This window comes from Hemitrygon akajei, chromosome 7 (assembly GCF_048418815.1).
Source record: "Hemitrygon akajei chromosome 7, sHemAka1.3, whole genome shotgun sequence".
Lineage (NCBI taxonomy): Eukaryota > Metazoa > Chordata > Chondrichthyes > Myliobatiformes > Dasyatidae > Hemitrygon > Hemitrygon akajei.
This window is the reverse complement of record NC_133130.1, coordinates 137,802,013-137,821,809: the sequence shown is the minus strand read 5'-3', so window position 1 is coordinate 137,821,809 and position 19,797 is coordinate 137,802,013. Positions and strand designations below refer to the sequence as shown.

The 19,797-nt window shown below is 41.6% G+C and overlaps 1 protein-coding gene across 3 annotated transcripts in view; it reads right to left on the bottom strand.

Moving 5' to 3' along the window:
• The window catches only part of LOC140730961 (endoplasmic reticulum mannosyl-oligosaccharide 1,2-alpha-mannosidase-like), an 83,592-nt gene extending 64,236 nt beyond the window's left edge, over positions 1–19,356 (bottom strand). For 2 of the 3 annotated variants that reach the window (XM_073052072.1, XM_073052074.1), the window contains exons 1-4: positions 19,262–19,356; positions 18,716–18,796; positions 13,926–14,067; positions 6,296–6,404 (exon numbers count right to left, since the gene is read on the bottom strand). In XM_073052072.1, the coding sequence (XP_072908173.1) occupies positions 6,296–6,404; positions 13,926–14,030 (214 nt within the window). In that variant the 5' untranslated portion in view covers positions 14,031–14,067; positions 18,716–18,796; positions 19,262–19,356. Of the gene's footprint in view, positions 1–6,295; positions 6,405–13,925; positions 14,068–18,715; positions 18,797–19,190 lie in introns of all 3 variants that reach the window. The other variant, XM_073052073.1, reaches the window with a different exon arrangement.
• Between the last annotated feature and the right edge of the window lie 441 nt (positions 19,357–19,797).

Genomic DNA, 19,797 nt, shown 5'->3' with positions numbered 1-19,797 from the left:
GGAGGAATACAGATTGTGCACAGGCAGAAGAGATTGAATTTAATTTGGCATTGTATTCAGCACAGACACTGTGGGCTGATGGGTCTGATCCTGCACTTACCATTTTCTGTCCTATAACCATGCAGTATGCTACAGAACAGTAGGAATCATGGACTGCAGTTAACTGTTAGCAAATGTTCAAAGATATAATTCAATTTTAGACAGTATTAAATGAATTCTACTCACAAATGCTTGCATAACTCATTTCATGTGTTTGCAACAAATGCACATAAAATCTCCTGAAGAATTAAACTGCAAAGACTAAAGGGTATTTCTCATGTATTATAATGCAGTTCCAAAAAATCTAGCAAGTTTCAGAAAAACTTGTCATGTGTAGCATTAAATCTTAAAGTCAATGATCTAGGAATAATTATGGATTTATCTACGTCATTTTATCTCCTTTTATGCAAATTGACTCATAAGACAAAGGAGCAGAATTAAGCCATTTGGCCCATCAAGTCTACTCTGAAATTCCATCATGCTTGATTTACTATCCCTCTCATCTCCATTCTCCTGCCTTCACCCCACAACCTTTGACACTTTGACTAATCAAGAGCCTATCAACTTTCACTTTAAACATCCTCAATGACCTGGCCTCCACAGCCTTCTGTGGCAATCACAATCACTTCCACAGAATCACCACCACCTGCCTAAAGAAATTCCTCATCTTTGTTCTGAATGGACTTTCCTTCATTTTGAGGTTGTTCCCTCTGGTCCTAAACTTACCCATTACATGAAACATTCACTCTACTCTACTTAGGCCTTTCAACAATTTATAGATTTCAATGAGATCCCCCCCTCATTCTTCTAAATTCCAGCGAGTACAGGCCCAGATCCATCAAATGCCAGTCACGTGTTAACCCTTTCATTCCCACGATCATTCTCGTGAACCTCCTCTGGAGCCTCTTCAATGCTAGCACACTTTTTAGATAAGAGGCCCAAAACTGCTTACAATACTCTGTGCAGTTTGTCTAATGCCTTATAAAGCTTCAGCATTACATCCTTGCTCTTACATTCTAGTCCTCTTGAAATGTATTGCCTTTCTTACCACTGACACAACCTGGAAGTTAACCTTTAGTAAATCCTGAACAAGGACTTTTGAGTCCCTTTGCACTCTGACTTTTGAGTTTTCTCTCTATAGAAAACAGTCTCTGCCTTTAATCCTTCCACCAAAGTGCATGACCATACACTTGTCTACACTATATTCCATCTGCCACTGTATTACCAAAGCTCCCAAACCAAGTCTTTCTGCAGACTCCCTGCTTCCTCAATACTACCTGTGCCTCCACCTATCTTCATATATCTGCAAAACTTAGCCACAAAGCCATCAATTCCATTATCAAAATCACTAACATATAATGTGGAAAGCAGCCCCAACACCGACCTCTGTGGAACACCACTAGTCACCGGCAACCAACCAGAAAAGACTCCCTTTATTCCCACTCTTTGCCTCCTGCCAAACTTCTATCCATGCTAGTATCTTTCCTGTAATACCATGGGCTTTTATCTTATTAAGCATCCTCATGTGCAGCACCTTGTCAAAGGCCTTCTGAAAATCAAAATAAAGAATATCTCCCGACTCTCCTTTGTCTGTCCTACCTGTATTTCCTCAAAGAATTCCAACAGATCTGTCAGGCAAGATTTCCTTTCCATTCGTTTAGAACCATTCCAGAAACTAGTGATTATTGAAAGATTAATACATCCACAATCTCCTCAGCTACCTCGTTCAGAACCCTGAGGCGTAGTCCAAGCACATTCACTTTCCCAAGCACCTTCTCCTTATTCATAGCAACTACACTCACTTCTATCCCCTGACACTCCCGTATTTCTGACATACTACTAGTGTCTTTCAGCGAAGACTGACTGATGCAAAATACTTCTCAAGTTTGTCCGCCATTTCTTTGTCCCCACTGCTAGCTCTCCAGTGTCATTTTCCTGCAGTCCGATATTCATTCTCACTCCTTTTACTTCTTGTGTATCTGTCAAAACTTTTGGTATCCTCTTTAATATTATTGGCTAGCTTAAGCGCATATTTCATCTTTTCTCTCCTTATAGTTTTTTTTTAAGTTGTCTTCTATTGGTTTTTAAAAGCTTCCCAATCTTCTAACTTCCCATTAATTTTTGCTCCATTATATGCCCTGTCTTTTCCTTTTATACTGCCCTTAACTTCCCTGTCAACCATGGTTGTCACATCCTCCCTTTAGAAAACTTCAGTTTTGGGATCTACCTATCCTGTGCCTTCCAAATTGTCCCCAGAAATTCTAGCCATTGCTGCTCTGCTGTCATCAATGACAGTGTCCGCCTTCCAATCAACTTTCGCCAGCTCCTCACATGCCTCTGTAATTCCCTTTCCTCCACTGGAATATTTACATATTTGACTTTAGTATCTTCTCTCCTTCAAACTGAAGGATAAATCCTATCAAATTACGATCAGTGTCTCCTAAGGGATCTTTTATCTTAAGCTCACTAATCATATATGTTTCAATACACTGCACGCAATGCGGAATTGCCTATCCCCTAGTGGGGTGGGTTCAACCACAAGCTGCTCTAAAATGCCATCTTGTAGGCATTCTACAAATTCCCTCTCCTGGGATCCAGCACCAACCTGATTTTCCCAATCTACCTGCACATTGAAATCCCCATGACTATCATAAATTGCTCTTTTTACATGACTTATATATCTCCTGTTTTAATTTGTATCCATATCCTGGCTACTTTTTGGAGGCCTGTATAACTCCCCATAGGGTCTTTTTACCCTTGCAGTTTCTTTACACACAAGGATTCTACATCTTCTGATCCTTTGTCACCTCTTTTCTAAGGATTTGATTTCATTTTTTACCAACAGAGCCACCCTACACCCTGTGCCTCACTGCCTGTCTTTTTGATACAATATGTACAGGTAACCTTGGATGTTAAGCTCCCAATTATGATCTTCTTCCAGTCATGATTCATTGATACCTACTTCATACCTGCCAATCTTTAACTGTGCTACAAAACCATTTAACTTATTTCGTATACTGCTTGCATTTAAATATAACACCTCCAGTCCTGTATTTATCACTCTTTTCAATTTTGCCATGTTACGCTTCAAATCATACCACTTAAGTGTAACATGGGGGAGGGGCCAAATCAAAAAGGATGATGAATACATTCATGACTCATTTCATATAAATGTATACATGACCCATTTCATATGCTCTGCCCTGTAATAAATGCCAAAGGTTAAAAAACATTCCTGGTTTACAGAGCCAATACAAGCCCACAAGCTACCTTAACAACCAATCATATTACCAATTATAAAGTATCTGTAATATAGCAAGAGAATATATCTATTACATTTGCCCACACCAAACTCAATCAAGTGGGAAATCATTCTGAAGTTAAAACGATACTTTTTACGGTTCATAACACAAACTTCACTTTAAATTCTATAGTTTGCTGCACTATAAAAGGATACTGCCCAAATACTGGGATTATTAATATATTTTTAACTGGAAAATTCTTGAATTATTGGTCTTAACCGAAAGAAAATGCTTTACATTTGTACTTACTAATTTAAGTATGCTTTAGATTAAAAAGTTGAGGTATTCTACCTTCAGGGTAAAAAGTAAAAATGAAAATTGTAGAAATCCAACTTTTATATTTCAATGGCTTACTTAGATGTGCAGAATTCAAAGATCACTTTTACACCAACCTTTCACTTCCAAAGCACATGAAAACAATGAACACTAGGTGATTGTTTAGCAGTGATGCTTCAGACTCTATACTCGACCATCATTTCTGAGTTTACAAAGTGCTTGAGGAAAAAATTTCTACTGAACCCTGTCAGATGAAGTTCCTATTGTGCTTTGACAAAAGCATGGGAGGAGGTCTCCACCCTGTCCTTTTGGCCAAGGAAGGATGATGAGTTGTACAGGGAGATGACAGGGGAGCAAAATTGGGAAACAAAGAAAATATTATTTTTGTTATAAAAAATATGGACTATATGGACTATAAACACATTTGTTTAGCAGCACGAAGGTTTATCCTGTGCAAGTTAATAGTGTGAGCAAAGTCCATGTGTCAAATCTGCCTGCTACTAATACAGCACAGTTTGTTAGTCCCTCTTATTTTACAGGTGATTCTTTTAAACTCTGGGTAAAATTAGAACTTTTACCATCAAGGACATTCATGATTCTAGGTTCAGAGATAATCTACTTCTAAGTGATGCTCCACAGTATTCCAGCATGCTTTACATTTTGTTGAAATGAACAACTATAAAGCCATTTAAATATAGGTGATGCAGGCTGTTGTTACACCTGCATATCACAGAAAATGTACGACAGGTGGCTTTCGTCTCAGAATGTTCTGTGCTAGTTAAAGTGTTGCGCAACTCAATCCAGTCTGTGTGCTTACGGGCCAACACTCTTCCTTCCCCCCTCATTGTTTACTGCAATTTAGTAATGTCCTACTCCAGACGAGCACACGATCTGACACAGTAGATTCATACAGCTAGCATGATCCAGTCAACAGCTACAAAAGGGTTTGCTGCTTTAGATTTTCCAAATTAGCTGCATTCAGAAAGGTTAGGAGAGGATTATCAACCGGTTTAACTTCAGCGTATGCATGGTGGTTAAATTATTGAACTGATGTAATCATCCAGCATGGAATCGGGCTCTTTGACTCACTGATTCTACACTAACCATTGGTTTTAATCATTCACTCTAATCCCACTTTAACTTCCCTGGATTCCAACATCTACACCCCTCCCCACCAACTAATGTCGATGATCGATCACTTCCTTTGGCAACTCATTCGAGGTAGCAAGTATCCTCTGTAAAGTTCCCTCTTGGGTCCCTTTTTAAATTTCTCCCGTCATCTTACATCTGTTTTCTCTAGTCTTGGACTCCCCAACTTGGGGAAAAGACTATGATCGTGCATCTTATCCATACACCCCATGATTTTATAAACTTCTAAGGTCACCCCTCATTCTCCTACACCTTGGGGAATAAGATTCCAGCGTGGCCACGCTCTCCCTATAACTCAGACCCCTCTTGTCCAAGTAACATCCTCACAAATCTCTCTGCACCCTCTACAGCTAGACAATGTCTCTCCTACAACAGAGTGACAAAAACTGAACTCAGTAATCCAAGTGCAGTCTTACTAAGGTCATATATAACCGCATCATAATGTCCTTACTCCTGAATTCAATATTCTAGCTGATGAAGGCCATGTTCACCACCCTAATTATGCAGTTGCTTTCACTTCTACTCCCGGGTCCCTCTGTTCCACAACACAGCTAATTCCAAATCCACCTCACTAGCTCCCCACCACACCCACTCCACTGAATCCTATGTTAACTAACTTTCAAGATCAATCTGTCAGGCTTTTGTCAAAACCCTCATTCAAGTCCATACGGACAACATCCATTGACCTACCTTCATCTACCCCCACTTCGACACCTCTCTGAAAAGCTCCAAAAGGTTCATCAGAATCATGTACTCTCACGTACCAAGCCAAGCTTACCAGTCTGTGGTTATCTGGCTTGTCCTTGCCACAGGACATTTCTTGAACAATGAACAATAGCCCCCTCCAATCTTCTGGAACTGCACTTAGGAGTAAACAAGTTACCTTGCAGGTCTCTTAAATCCCCTTGTGTATCTGTGTCCCTCAGCTTTTGTTGCAAAAAATAAATAAATAATACAAAAACAGAATAACAAAGTAATGTTCATGGACCTTTCAGAAATCTGATGACAGAGAATCCAAAATAAATCTGTTGAATTATTTAAATAATTTCAAGTTTTCAAAGATCCCTGATTATCAGAGACAGTTAAAAAGGTACAAAGTCAAAGGCTGTACCTTGCTCCAAATGATGAGATCTGGTCACCACTAAAGACCTAGTCCACTCACCAAAATGATGTTGTGGATGCTGGCAGCCCTCCATTAGTCTGAAATGTCCTGTGACAAGCCTTAACCACACACTACAGGTTGGGTTAAGTAAGGTCCAGGCTCTTGGTGAGAACAACATTTCACATCAACTGAAGATCAACCACCAGAAATGCCAATAACTTTCCTTTCATCACTCAAGTGTTCCAGCACTTTTTGCTTTCATTTCTATATTTTTATTCTGAACATATTACACTTATGATTAGATGACTACTATTGAAATAATTACAACATATTTTCAAGCAAAATGTCCTTTTACTGTGGAAATACAGAATGTCTTTAAATTGACAGCTGAGAAAGACTAAGTGTAAAAGCCAGCAATGCTTCCTACCTTGCCAGTGTTCAAACAGGACAGGATACACGGCAATACCACAGAACACCATGAAAATAAATAGGAAGGCAATCAGACTCCGTTGCAATCTTGAAAGCTGTTTCCATTTCTAGTAGAAAAATGCAAAAAGTTGGGAGAAATTTGTTTATTAAAAACCTCTCTCAAAAATGCACCGTCATTCTTTTTTGTATTAAAAACAAGTGGTGTGATTTCTTTCCTTCCCCAATAGTTAACCATATCATTTCCTCAGGCAAAAGAATAAAGTGCAGAGCTACAGACAAACAGTCTATTAAACTGTACCCGGCCAGAAATGTTTAAGATAAGTGTATGATAAATACGTCTGACCTTGCTGGAAGGAAAATCACCAATTTGCCGGCAAAGATCACAGGAGAAAAAGCAAAAGAACAAAAAAAAAATCAGAAATTCCTCTGAACTGTGCTCTGCCCAGGTACGACTGTCTTCCTCCGGGTACAGGGCTGACGTCACTCACCTGCTTTCCTGAAGCCCTTGCTGGTCGAGTCAAGACCCTGCTGTAGAACCCACGTGATAGCTGGCATGGTACAGCTACCCCACATTGGAAAATCTCTCTCTCAATCTCTCTCACACACCTTCCTCGCCACAGTACCAAGCTCAGGACTTGGAATGTCAGAACTCAACTGCACAATCCTAACTGTAAAACTTGCTCTTGGGAATTGTGGCATTTTGACATGGATGCAGTATCCTGAGATGCTGACTGACCACCATCCAATTTACTCCACACTGTCCTTCAATGTGCCCCAAGTCTGCCATAAGAAGAACAATGTTGAGGAACCCACAAAGCTGGCTCTTCTCAGACAGCAACTCAAGTAGCCTTACAATTTCCAGCACACAGGAACCATGAAGATATTACAGCTGATTTCTTCCTCCCAAGGTCAAAATATTAGAGGGCATGCATTTCTGGTGAGAAGGGATAAATTCAAAGATGTGTGGCGCAGGGTTTTTTTCCAAAAAGCACAGTGGTGGATGCTTGGAATGTGCTACAAGGGATGGCAGTGAAGGAAATACAATACTGGCATTTAAAAGGCTCTTGGATAGGCACAAGAATGTGTGGAGTATGGAAGAATAGTAAAATTGGATCAGTTTAGTTACTAGTTTAATTAGTCTGGCACAACTTTGTGGTCTGACCGGTCTGTTCCTGCGCTGTACTCTTCTACGTTTGAACTCGGCTACCCTGAAGTTTGACATAAAAGTCAACAGTGAAAACCTTCTCTATCCTGGACCAGTTTAATAAAAATGGACAGGAGGTGCAGGAGCTAATTAACCACGAGTAGTTGTCCTGGATTAGATGCTCCACCATTCAAGGGAAGGAAAACATTTCTATGGGCGTTGGTCCAGCTGAAAACCTGTAACCTAAAGGGTGGTGGCTGGAGAGATTGCAGGAAGCTTTGCAACACACTGGCAGCTATGCCCAGGCTTTTAAACACTATAAGAGCTTTCCATGACCCCCCCACCAAGAACAGTTCAACAAGACCCAAGACGATAGTCAATGCCTGACAGAAGGAACACTTCAACAGCTCCTCACCCACAACTATGAATCAGGTTTATTATCACTGCCACATGTCATGAAATTTGTTCTGCAGCAGCAGTACAGTGCAAGACATAAAAACTACTATAAGTTTTTAAAATAAATAAATAAATAATGCAAACAATGAATAACAAATTTGTGTTCCTGGACTGTTCAGAAACTGGATGGTGGAGAGGAGAAAGCTGTTCTAAAAGGTCTGAGCGTGTGTCTTTAGGCTCCTGTACCTATTCCAATGTAACAGCTTTAATGATAGTTGCCATTTCTTGAGGCTCTGACCTCAGTGGTGGAGAGGACTGCGTCTGTGATGGAACTGATTGAGTCTACAGTACCAGACAATGATACAACCAGTCAGAATGCTCTCCAATGAACATCGAGAAATTTGTAAGAGTCTTCAGTGACATACCAAATGTCCTCCAACTCCCAATGATGAGCCTTTTCTGTGAATGTTTCAATGTGTTGGGCCCAGGAGAGATCCTCAGAGATGTTAAGCCCAGCAACTTGAAGCTAATCACCCTTTCCACCATTATAGCGTTGGCATGAGTCCCCTGGGCCCTATCCATTACTTCATCATACTCACTATTCCCCCTTAGTCCTAATGAGGGACTGTCCATTTCCCCCACAGTTTGCAGCCTGACCTGCTGAGTTCTTCAGCTTTTTTTTTGTAGTTTCAACAGTGAAGCATTTCGGTTATTAACCCATAGCCTCTTCACCCATGGCAGGAAAGGGAAAAAATTTCCAAGGAACTCCAGAGACGCTGTAATAATGATCAGCTTCAAGAAGTCTGAGTATGATAACTACTGAAAGGATGACCCTGTTACCTGTCACAGAGAACATCACTGCCAGGGTCATCCACTTCTGCATCATCCCACTGAAGGAAGAACTGCAGTATGGATTCCATGCATCCAGAGACACAGGACAAGAACTTTGTGCGCAATAACAAGTGCTGAGAGCACAACACCCGCTATTTCAACCTCTCTGAAGCCTTTGATTCTATCAGAAATGGAAACTGTCCTATTAATCCATTGATCTATTGCAAAAGAACCATTCTCAATGAAGACCAGTGCCAAACTAAATGCATTGTTACCCCAATACTTTTTGCTACAATACTGCATCTCACCTTCAACAAACTACCAGTGGCAGTACAGCAAATCTGCAAAGCAGACGATGACTACGTTCCAGAACAAGGTCATCCAAACACCCCTACTCAAGCTGCACGAAGTGATCAATTAACTTACTTGTGCAGGCTCAGGGAAGGACCTTTCAAAGATTCAAAGTACAAGGTATGTTTTACAGATACACTCTATCCTCGTTATATGCGTCTTCAGACAATGCAGATTCACAGTTATGCGAGGAACCTATTTCTACCAATGTCTCCTAATATGTGTCCAAAACTCACAGTTAAGCGAGGGGCACCACTTTCCCGCCAATACAAGTCAGGTGCACGTGTCTCACAATCTCACTCCCGCCAGTCTCGCATTAGTTTTGGCAAGGTACGATCTTGCGCTCCTAAACTTTTGTTGGTTTTACCTACGGTGCAGTGATTTTGTGCTTGAAATATTTAACTATGGTGGAAGTCAGAACACTTGGCACAAATGGCGATGGACATGGACCCAAGTTTAGAACGGAGTCAGCATTTCAGTCATTCCCTGCCATCAACCCTTCTTCCCTACCAGCAAATTTATGCTGAAAAACAAAATGCTGCCAAGCAAACAACCCTCAGCACTTTCTTCTGTTACGAATGTGTCACAACTCTGAGGGGCCGAAGGGTACAAAGTAGCCCCTCCTTTTTGAGAATCGCAAGATCGCTATTAATTCAGGTCTGGGACCCAGGAAATGAGAGAGAGACGTCCAGAATACACAAGGCTTGGAATGTGTCCTGGCCTCAGCAAGGCGGAACCATTGATAACGGCTATTGTCTCTTGGAGACGGAATTGTGTATTGAGTACTGTACTATTCATTGAAGCCCTCAGGGAATGACCAGAGTGGTCTGGTTGAGGGATTGCATCATCCCAACCTGATTGACATCTGAGACCCCGTGAGTAAGGATAAAAGAGGGTCTGGGGAACAACCCCTTTAGACGCACCAGGAGAAACACTAGAAATCCTGTGACAGCGTTTAATAGCGACAGCCAGTGGGGCTCGCGTGCGACCTTTTCCCTCGCCTGGGAATTGGCGGGCTCGCCACGGAAGAACGGCTTTGGCTAAAGAAGAGGCCACACCAACGGAACTCTCGAAGGTTCGAAATCATTAAAAGGAAAAGCTGGCAAGTTTCTAAAAAATCTCTCTCGACTCCAACCAAAGGCTGCAGCCTGAATGAACTGAGTGATTTTTATATTTCCATCGGACAATACATTATCCCCTAGACAACGATAGAGCTATTTCTTATTGATTATTATTATACCCGCACTTTTAGATTTAGTATTGATGACGTATATTATCTGTATGTTTGCATTGATATTATTTTTGTGTATTTTTACTAATAAATACTGTTAAAAATAGTACCATCAGACTTCAACGGACCTCTCTATCTTTGCTGGTAAGTAACCCAGTTACGGGGTTCGTAACACTTCAAACCAGTGTTATCTCCTGCTGCCGGCAGCTCTAAGAGCTCTGTGAGTCTTCCTTTACCCCGTGCTGTGCTTGATATGATCCTGACGACCACAACCATCCACCTTATCCAAGTGAAGCTGCCCAACACCACAACAACCACTCATCTCCCGGAGCGAACACACTGTTGGTGAGTACTGTACACCCTAGTATGTTAACTTTCTATGATTTATTACATTGAATATTACCTTATATTGATGAAATATAATACGAATGTTGCCTTGTGGTACTGCTTTTGTGTTGTATTGGTATGAAAATGTGAATAAATTACAGATAAAACATTTAGGAAGCCCTCTGGAATGCATCCCTATTTTCTCCATTTAAATACTCACATTATGTGTCGACTATTAGTGTATCCCCCTCATATAACGAGGATAGAGTGTACAACAGTGGTCCCCAACCACCGGGCCGCAAAGAATGTGCTACCGGGCCACGAGGAAATGATATGATTTGGCGATATGAAATGATATGAGTCAGCTGCAGCTTTCCTCATTCCTTCACGCCCACTGATGAACTTGAACGCACGTGAGGTCATCAGTTGCCTAAATGCAGTGATACCCTCGCGCCAGGGATCACTGGTTGGCCTCGGGTAACTGGCCACCTTGCATAGCCGGCGAGGTGCCGTTGCTACTGGCCTGGAGTGCGGACAGATGGGTGCCACCTCTAAAACTGTTTAGCACACCGAATGTTCGTGGGGGAACCTGGTGCTAAAATATTCGCAAACAACCTAATTCGGGCTCAGGGTTTTGTAAGTAGCAGAGCAGCTACCTTGCTGCAATCTACTGAAAGTCATCCCTCAAGCCAAACTTTTATCGGCCGATAGATCCTACCTACCTACAAGGATGGGGTGGGGGGCGCCCTGTCGCAGTCCTCGCTCGGTCGGTCGCTCGCTCCAGACTGTGACTGTCGCGGACCCAGCACGGGGACCTCCGACCCTTACCTCGTCCTCTCACTGGTGTGTTGCAATGATTTTACATGTTCATACGAGGAAAATATGCACTGTTTAATATTAAATTCATTAGATAAGCCCTTTTAGAAACGAAATTGAGTGTATTAGCCACTTATAAGTGACTTACAGTTGACTTATCACCTATATTCCGGTCGTGATTAACACCACCCCGCTGTCGGCCGGTCCGCAAGAATATTGTCAATATTAAACCAGTCCGCAGTGGAAAAAGGGTTGGTGACCCCTGGTGTACAACTCTGAGATTTGTCCTCCCGCAGGCAGTCACGAAACAAAAAAACACCATGGAACCCATTCAAGAAAAAAAATCAGATACTTAATGCATGAAAGAAGAATAAATTGTACAAACGGCAAAAAATAAGCGGACAACACAGAATACCAAACATTAAACCAAGAGTCTAGTAGCATTCAGTTCAGCGCCACACAGCTAGCCCAGTGCAGACCACATGGCAAAGCATTCTTCGTTGAAACATATACAAAGGTCCTCAACCAACTTCTTCTTACAACACCAGAATGCAACTTAAGCCACAGGAAAGATACCACCAATGATGTCTTCACAAAATTTTCTAAAATCACCAGAAGGACCAAAAATTGGTTTGCTGTTCTCTCCCAGGCCAACGTCCTCACCACCAATGCCCTGGTTACACTAAGGTTCATTTACCCAACACCAGACTCTGCTCTGACCTCCTCAATGAGAAGTGGACTGAGGAAGAGTTAAGGATTTGCTCAAAGACTCCTTGAGGAAATGCAACATACCTACCAAACAATGGCAAATTTCCTGTTCATCACCACTAAGTGTGGAAAAAGAAAGTTCTGTATGGTATTCAGAACCATCTGGACTTACACTGGGAGAATAGAAGCCCTTAGTAAGCAGTGGAAGGAATGAACTACCTCAAACTACTTGACCATGTGCCATGGTGGTCACCATTCCCCCCCCCCCCCCCCCCATCTGTAGCAGTGTCTGCAGTATCCATATTGGTCTAATTCACTGACTCAAAACGTACAAAACCAGACTGTAATTCATTGACTGTTCTTTCTTTTCCATAGACGCTGCCTGGCCTGCTGAGTTCCTCCAGCTTGTTGTGTGTGTTGCTTGGATTTTCTCCTCTTGATCTCAAGGGATTGCCTAATAAGATGACTATGGCAACTGTACAATTAACTGTATTCACAAAATTGTTCACTGCAAGTTTTACAATGCTTTGTAAATCCGCGATGAAACTTCCACAACCCATATCTGGAAGCATATTATTTTTAAGTAGAGCATGGCGAAGATTTTCCTCTCATTGTACCTAATACCTCACAAGCTGAAGGATTTGTAGTGGTACATCACATTTTATACTCTTACATCATGAAAAGAATTTTTGAAACAATGAATTTTGAAATGTTGTCTCTATTACAAAGGTAAGGAATTAAATCTGTTCATCATACCAAACTTACATAAAACATCAACATATTTTAACCACAAGAAATTCTGCAAATGCTAGAAATCTACAGCAACACACACAAGATGTTGGAGGAACTTAGCAAGTCAGGAAGCTTCTACTGATGGGAACAAACAATCAATGTTTTAGGCCCAGACCTTTCACCAGCACTGGAAAGGAAGGAAGCAGAAGCCAGAATAAGGTGGGAGGAATGCACTGTTCTCTCTGAGCTACTCGTGTACGGCTGCTCAGTAACCAAAATGCTCTGACACGCATAGCCTTTGTTGCTGCACAGCCAGAATTTTCTTATATACAAAATGTTAATTTAAAGTGCTGCACAGTTTTCAGGCTGTGTAAAAATTTCCTGCTCAGAGCAACGGTTGTTTAAAAAAAACCTGCACAGCAGTAAAAATTTAGTTAACGTTGGAGGAGTGGAAGGAATACGGAGGAGATTACTGGAAGCTAGTGAAATCAATATTTGTGCCATCAAGTTGGAGGCTACACAGATGGAACACAAGGTGTTACTCCTCCAACCTGAGTTGGACCTCATCATAGCAGTAGAGGATGGTATGGACAGACATATCAGTATGGGTATGGGAAGTCAAATTAAAATGGGTAGCCAATCGGGGATCCTGCCTCGTGAACAAACAGAACGAACCAGATACATTTTAACTATTGGGCATTGTATCTGAAAGCTACACCTGACTATATTTCCATTTCCCATAACCTGTTTTGTTTGAATTATAGCCACCTGAACAGTTGCATGGAAGTCAGCACACTAATCATTTAGCTGTTATTATTTTAACACCTTTGCCTCATTAGGGGATAAAACTGTAATGGACAAAACCTGTCAGCTTCAGTCATAGATGCAAAGTGGTTGGGACATGGAAACAGCAATATATCTGTGAGGATTGAATGCAAATATATCAGTTCCACACACTTCCCTTACAAACCATATTGATTCAACTAAGTGAGACAGACTCAATCTCGGTCAAGTTTGTATAATGACTGAATGCTCACACTGAATGAAACATTGTGAGAAACCACTGAAAATTCTCAACATAATACATCTTACCCTCCAGCATGATTGTCTTCGCCAGGTTTTACTATTGTCATAGCTCCTTCCTGTCTGGCTACCCAGTGTCACTGAAATGAAGTCCCTTCGCTGTGGTGAGTACATCCTTCACACTCCTGCGATGATAACACTTTCTGGTATGCTGCAATTAATTCAATGAAGAAGCACTGAAATGAGAGTTGTTTTTAACAGAACAAGAACTCTTTCCCTAACACGGAGCAAAATAAATTAGCTTTCACACTAGCATATGCTCCCACACACAAAAAAAATGTATAATGAATGACATAACAGCCAAAAAGAAAAGGGCTTAGGGATCAAATCTGTAATAGAAACAGAACCAACATATGTTCCTTCACACCGTTCTGCCAGTTGACCATGGCTAATCCCCTTAAACAATTAAAAGAACACAAGGCACAACGAAGTCAGACAATCAACAAGATGATGCACTCTGAGCAGATTTGCTCACAAATGTTTGCATTCAAAAGTACATTATTCTTTTTTTTAATCAAGTTCCACAAATCAAAAAGAAAAAGTGTTTACAGAACAAGAACAATTTGAAGAACCTATAGGAAACTGACCAGAGACATCAGTCATCAGCATTACAAAAATATTCATATTAAAAATTAAAATATTCAATTTAACATTGTCCGCCTTACAAGACAGCTTAGCAGCATAATGGTGCTCTAATGTCACACCTATTGCTTCCTTTCACTATATTGTTCAATTTTCCAAATGTTATACGACCTTTTTTAATGACAGGAGGCACAGATCCTCATGAATCTTGGGATCCTGCTTTGAAGCTGGGCTGGAGTGCTGTCTGAACATAATTTGCACATTCTCCCCTTGCCTGCACAAAATTTCCCTGTGTCCTCGAGCTTCTACCACCTTCCCCCCCCCCCCCCCCCCCATAGCTCAAAGATGTGTGTCCAGTAATAAAGAGTCCTTGTAAGTTAATGGCAAAACAAATCCAAAGTTGAGTTCTTGGGTACATAGAGACAATAAAAATCTAAAACTATAGAGTGAAAGCCAAGTAATAAGACTGCCTTTCCAACACTCCCACACACCCAAAAGGCTCAACGACACTCTGTGACACTGCACAAGTACCAGTTCTTCTGTGGTCCAAGTAAGATTTCATGAAGGATGAATATAGTGGTGCTTTTCAGTCTATCCTTAAAAATGGATGGTAGTTGGTTTTCTTGTCTTTTTATGAACCTTAGCTATCTGTACTATTTACTATATGTCAGTGTATCACTTCAGTCCTGAACGGCTGTAAAAAGGTTTGTGAATTGTAAAGGGAATATAGAATAATGTGGAATTATTAGGGCTTTGGTTGGGGCCAGACAGGTAGATCTTCCAATGTTACTCCCTTTAATACCAGGCACAATTTTAATTATTTTAAGATTCTATACACTCTAGTGAAATAACTCCACTGGACCAGTTGAGTTGAAAGAGAGCTCATAAGGAAAATCACAGTGCGTTTAAAAAGGTAGGAACAACTAATTTAAAAGAAGTGAGGGAAACAGGCTCAGTGATTTTGTAAAATGTGATTGAAACAGGCTGTGGTGAGTTCTGGAGGAGTGCAAAATACATCAACTACTGAGGCAGATAATAAACCTCCTGGATTTCTGAGCATAGTTGTTCTGTGCTGATTGTCATCGCCTGCTTCCCTCTTGAGTTTATCTTCTGCTGATATTTTGTTTAAAAATTACCATATCAATTCCCAAATCCAAAACAATTCATATTTCCTTAAAAAAATCTGTTGAAACATATACCTACAACCTAGCAGAGATTGGGGGAAAAAAATGCTTTAAATCAGTGGTTCGTAAAGTGGGCGATATCACCCACCTGAGGGACAGTGGGAGTTTCAAAGATAATGAGGGCAGAGGGCTGCGATCAGTAGCCGGGGGGGGGGGGGGGGGGGGGGGGGGGGGCGGCAGCTGAGGGATTACAGGCTTAATTTAAGAAATGAATCACTTATTATAAACATTTGATCCTCAATGCCTCATAATTGATTATAACGATCTCATAATCACCTGATCTCTTGCTAACCCACCATTCTCTTAAGACTGCTTGAAAAGTGTTCAAGTTGTTGAAAAGCAATGTGACACTTCTGTATTTGGCATATCATGGGAATTCTGGACTGAAGAAGTCGTGTTATTGCCAGGCGCAGCCCACGCACTATTGCTGTTCACTGCTGTAGTAGTGCTTGCTGGTACGATTCCCATACTAAATATCCCAGGGTAATGAAATTCCTTTGAATTAGGGTATGGCTTTCAATGGGGTAAAGTTCAGAATCTGCCCTTTTGAATGGTCTTAACCAGATTTCTATAGCCCACAGCCCAATAGAGAATCACTGCCTTACTTCATGTATCTTCAGGCAGAGAGTCAAGTTTTTGCCTAAGCTATTATGATGTCATAACTTTCTCCTTTATTGATCACAGCACTTGAGGTTGGACTTAAAACAATAGGCGATTGCCGTGGTCATTAATCTATAACAAAAATGGCAGAAGCAGATGAAAAAGTGTAGACAGTATAGTGTGAAGTATCTGCAAAATGGATTTATACCAACACTAAGCAACCAACACATAACCAATGTGTCTGTTATGTGAAAATATTTTTTCTAATGAAGCAGTGAAACTTTCTAGGCCAGAATGAGGTTATTATTTGCTTTAAAAAAGCTGTACCTAACATATTTAACATTCAGTGTGTGATTCACAGACATCTGTAATCGGCTGCACAAATTATTAACTGCTGTTATCACAGCAGAAATAAAATCAAGTCGCATACTCTCAATTCTTGTTTATTTTAAAAGCTTTGTATTGAGCATGATGAACAGTTTGAACTCTTGCTGTTGCACACAGAAGTCAGATGGTTCACAAAAGGAAAATGCCTAAATACACTTGTGCGCTCTTTGAAATTCCAGATTGGGTAATTATTCCATCCCTGAACACTTGCAATGAGGAGTTAACAGGAACAATAGAGGAAGAACTGATCTCATGACAAAATGAGTGAGCTGAGTATGCATTTCAAAAAAATCATAGCAAGACATTTAATCACAAAAAGAACTTGAATACTATCCTGCACTGTGGAAAAAGGCCAAGGTGCTTTTAATTGTCTTTTCAGCATCATATTTAGCAGAGCGTGGTTTCACAATGAACAGTCTGCAAAATGTGGACCTGAGACTCTGAGTGACATTCAGCCTGTTGCTGAGAAGCTGATATCACTGCACCAAACCCATCCATTTCACTGAAAAGTGAAAAAGCAATGAAGCAGTGGTAGTTGAAGCAATTGGTGATGTAGAACACTACAAATCTTGTTCACTGGCTTATTGGAGATACTGATGGTGGGGGAGTGGCATGGCCTCAGGTGTAGCATGGACTAGGCCCAATTCTGTGTGATTGCCTGTTGCAGATGCCTAATAGAGACGCCAGAGGTGGCGTGGTACAGTGTGCATGCTGACTTCCAGTGTTTGCTCAGTGAAAAACTGGATTGTGCTCATTTTCAGACTCTTTTCTTGCACACAACAATCATGTACTATCAATCTATAGGACATTCAGGCACTCGAGCTATATTGTTTTTTTTGGGGGACTGCATGTTTACTTCTATCTTGTATGCGCCTTGTGCCATGTATGACTGTTGGTACTGTGTTTTGCATCTTGGCCCCAGAGAAACACTATTTCTTTTGGCTGTATTCATGGGCATGGTTAAATGACAACTAAACTTGAATTTGAATAGTTGGACTACTAACGTAACCTCCAAGCTTGTTAATGAAAATTGTTTTAGTGTAAAGTAATTTTATTTGTATCTTTAAACAGATCTGAAGAATTTTTGCATTTGTCAGTTTTAAATTTGCAGTTCCTATTTTCTTGCACTATGCATCATAAATCAAAGTTCTTTAGTTTTCATGTAATGGCCAGAAAGGCAGGGGGTTACTGGGGATGTGGTCTGGAGCCAAGGATGAGGGAACACAAAAGTTTGGGAACCACTGTTTTAAATCATGAGCAGAAAAATTAACAGTAAACTAGTTTGTACATCTAGTTTCCTAAACAGCCCCCTCACAAGAAGAAAAGAGGAAGGTAATATAACTTAGAGCAGTAGTGGTTATAATATAGAAATCAGCTGCAGTTTTGATGAATGAAGAAATGACACAGCATTTATTAGGAATGAAAATAAACCAACTTTGAGTGTCAGTATAGCAGATTCAGGCCCTTCAGCCCATCAGATATTTCCATGCCGACTTTTAGTCCAGCTGCACTAACCCCAGTTGCCCACATCTGGGCCAAATCTTTCTATTATTTGCATATTTAAGTGTACATTAATGCTTTGCAAACATAATTAGCCTTTTCCACTTCCTTCTCTGGCAGCAAACTCCAGATTTCAACCAATATGTAAAAAGTTACTGCTACCCCTCATTAATCATAAGACAATGCCTGTGATGAAGTCAGGCAGTCCACGTTCCTTCTGTTACCACTTTCAGGGAACCTTGGATTCCGACATTCTCACCTTAGTGCAGCCACCCAATTTTAATAGGCTGCACCATAAAGAATCAACATTACAGGATGCTCCTGGTGTCTTTCATTACATTCGCAAACTTCACTTTTAGTTAGCAAGGAGGGACAAAAGTTACGAGAATAATTAAACTAAAACACCAAGATAAAATGGACAGACATGCAGGATTTTTGGAGCTCTTGCATTCCTGTACCCGGTTCCAAATCCCATTAAGTTTTAAGTTAAGATGCTGGATACTTTCAAAACAACATCCTGCAACTATAAGTAATTGGGTGTAACACCTGGAGACAGAAGAGGCCGCAGATGCCGGAACCTGGAGCAACACACAAGGCACTGGAGGAACTCAGCTGGTCAGGCAGCATCTGTGGAGGGAAATAAATAGTCGACATTTCGGATCGAGACCCTTCATCTTGGTTCGTGCATTGCTGAGTGTAACACATTAACTGCTAGGTTTAAAGGGGTTGTTTACAGCTATCAGCAGCTGGAAAATTCTCACTTAATCAAAGTTTTAAGATCAGCACAACGTCTTAAACATATCTAACAACTGGAACACAGAACAAAGATTAAAAACGTTTTTACAGCTAGCATTAATTCCGCCCCATGGAAGTGGGTCGGTGTAGTGTCAGTGTGGTGGGAGGGAGGCGCAGGGGGAGGGCGAGGGGATTTGGAGGCCGAGGTTGGGGGGGAGTATTACGGGGAAATTGTCTGACAGCAACCTCAGCCTCGGGACCTTCCCCTAACTCCCTCTACACCCACCACGGCAGTCCGACCCCGAGTGTCCTCTCAACCCGCTCACTCTGCCCGCCGCCGCCCGGGTCTCTCCTCACCCTACAGCCGATTCATCCGCACAGCAACGCCAGCTCCGACTCCTGCTGCGTCACTTCCGCTCGGGGCGGAGCGAATCCGGCAGGCCGGCCGAGAGCTGTCAAAACTGTCTACGTCACAAACCAGACTGCCAATCAGTGTAGCTGTGGGTGGGGATTAGAAAAACGGGGGAATGGAGTGAGAAGGGATCATGAGGGAGGGAAGTGAACAAGGAGGGGAGAGGGGCGAAATGGAGTAGGGAGAGGGTGATAGGGGGAGAATAGGTGAGGGTGCTGAGAGATAGGGAGAGGGTGAAGAAGGGGGAGAATGGGGAGGGTGATGAGGGAAGGAGCGAATGGGGTGAAGGAGGACGGAAGGAGAGAGGAGGAGGGGGAAGAAGATAATGGGGGAGGGTGATGAGAGGGGCAGAATGGGGGAGGGTGCTGAGAGATAGGGAGGGGGAGAATGGGGAGAAGGGAAAATATGAGGAGCAGAGCAGGATATGAGGAAGGATGGGTGATAGGTGAGGCTGGGTAGGTGAGGGAGAGGGGTAGATAGA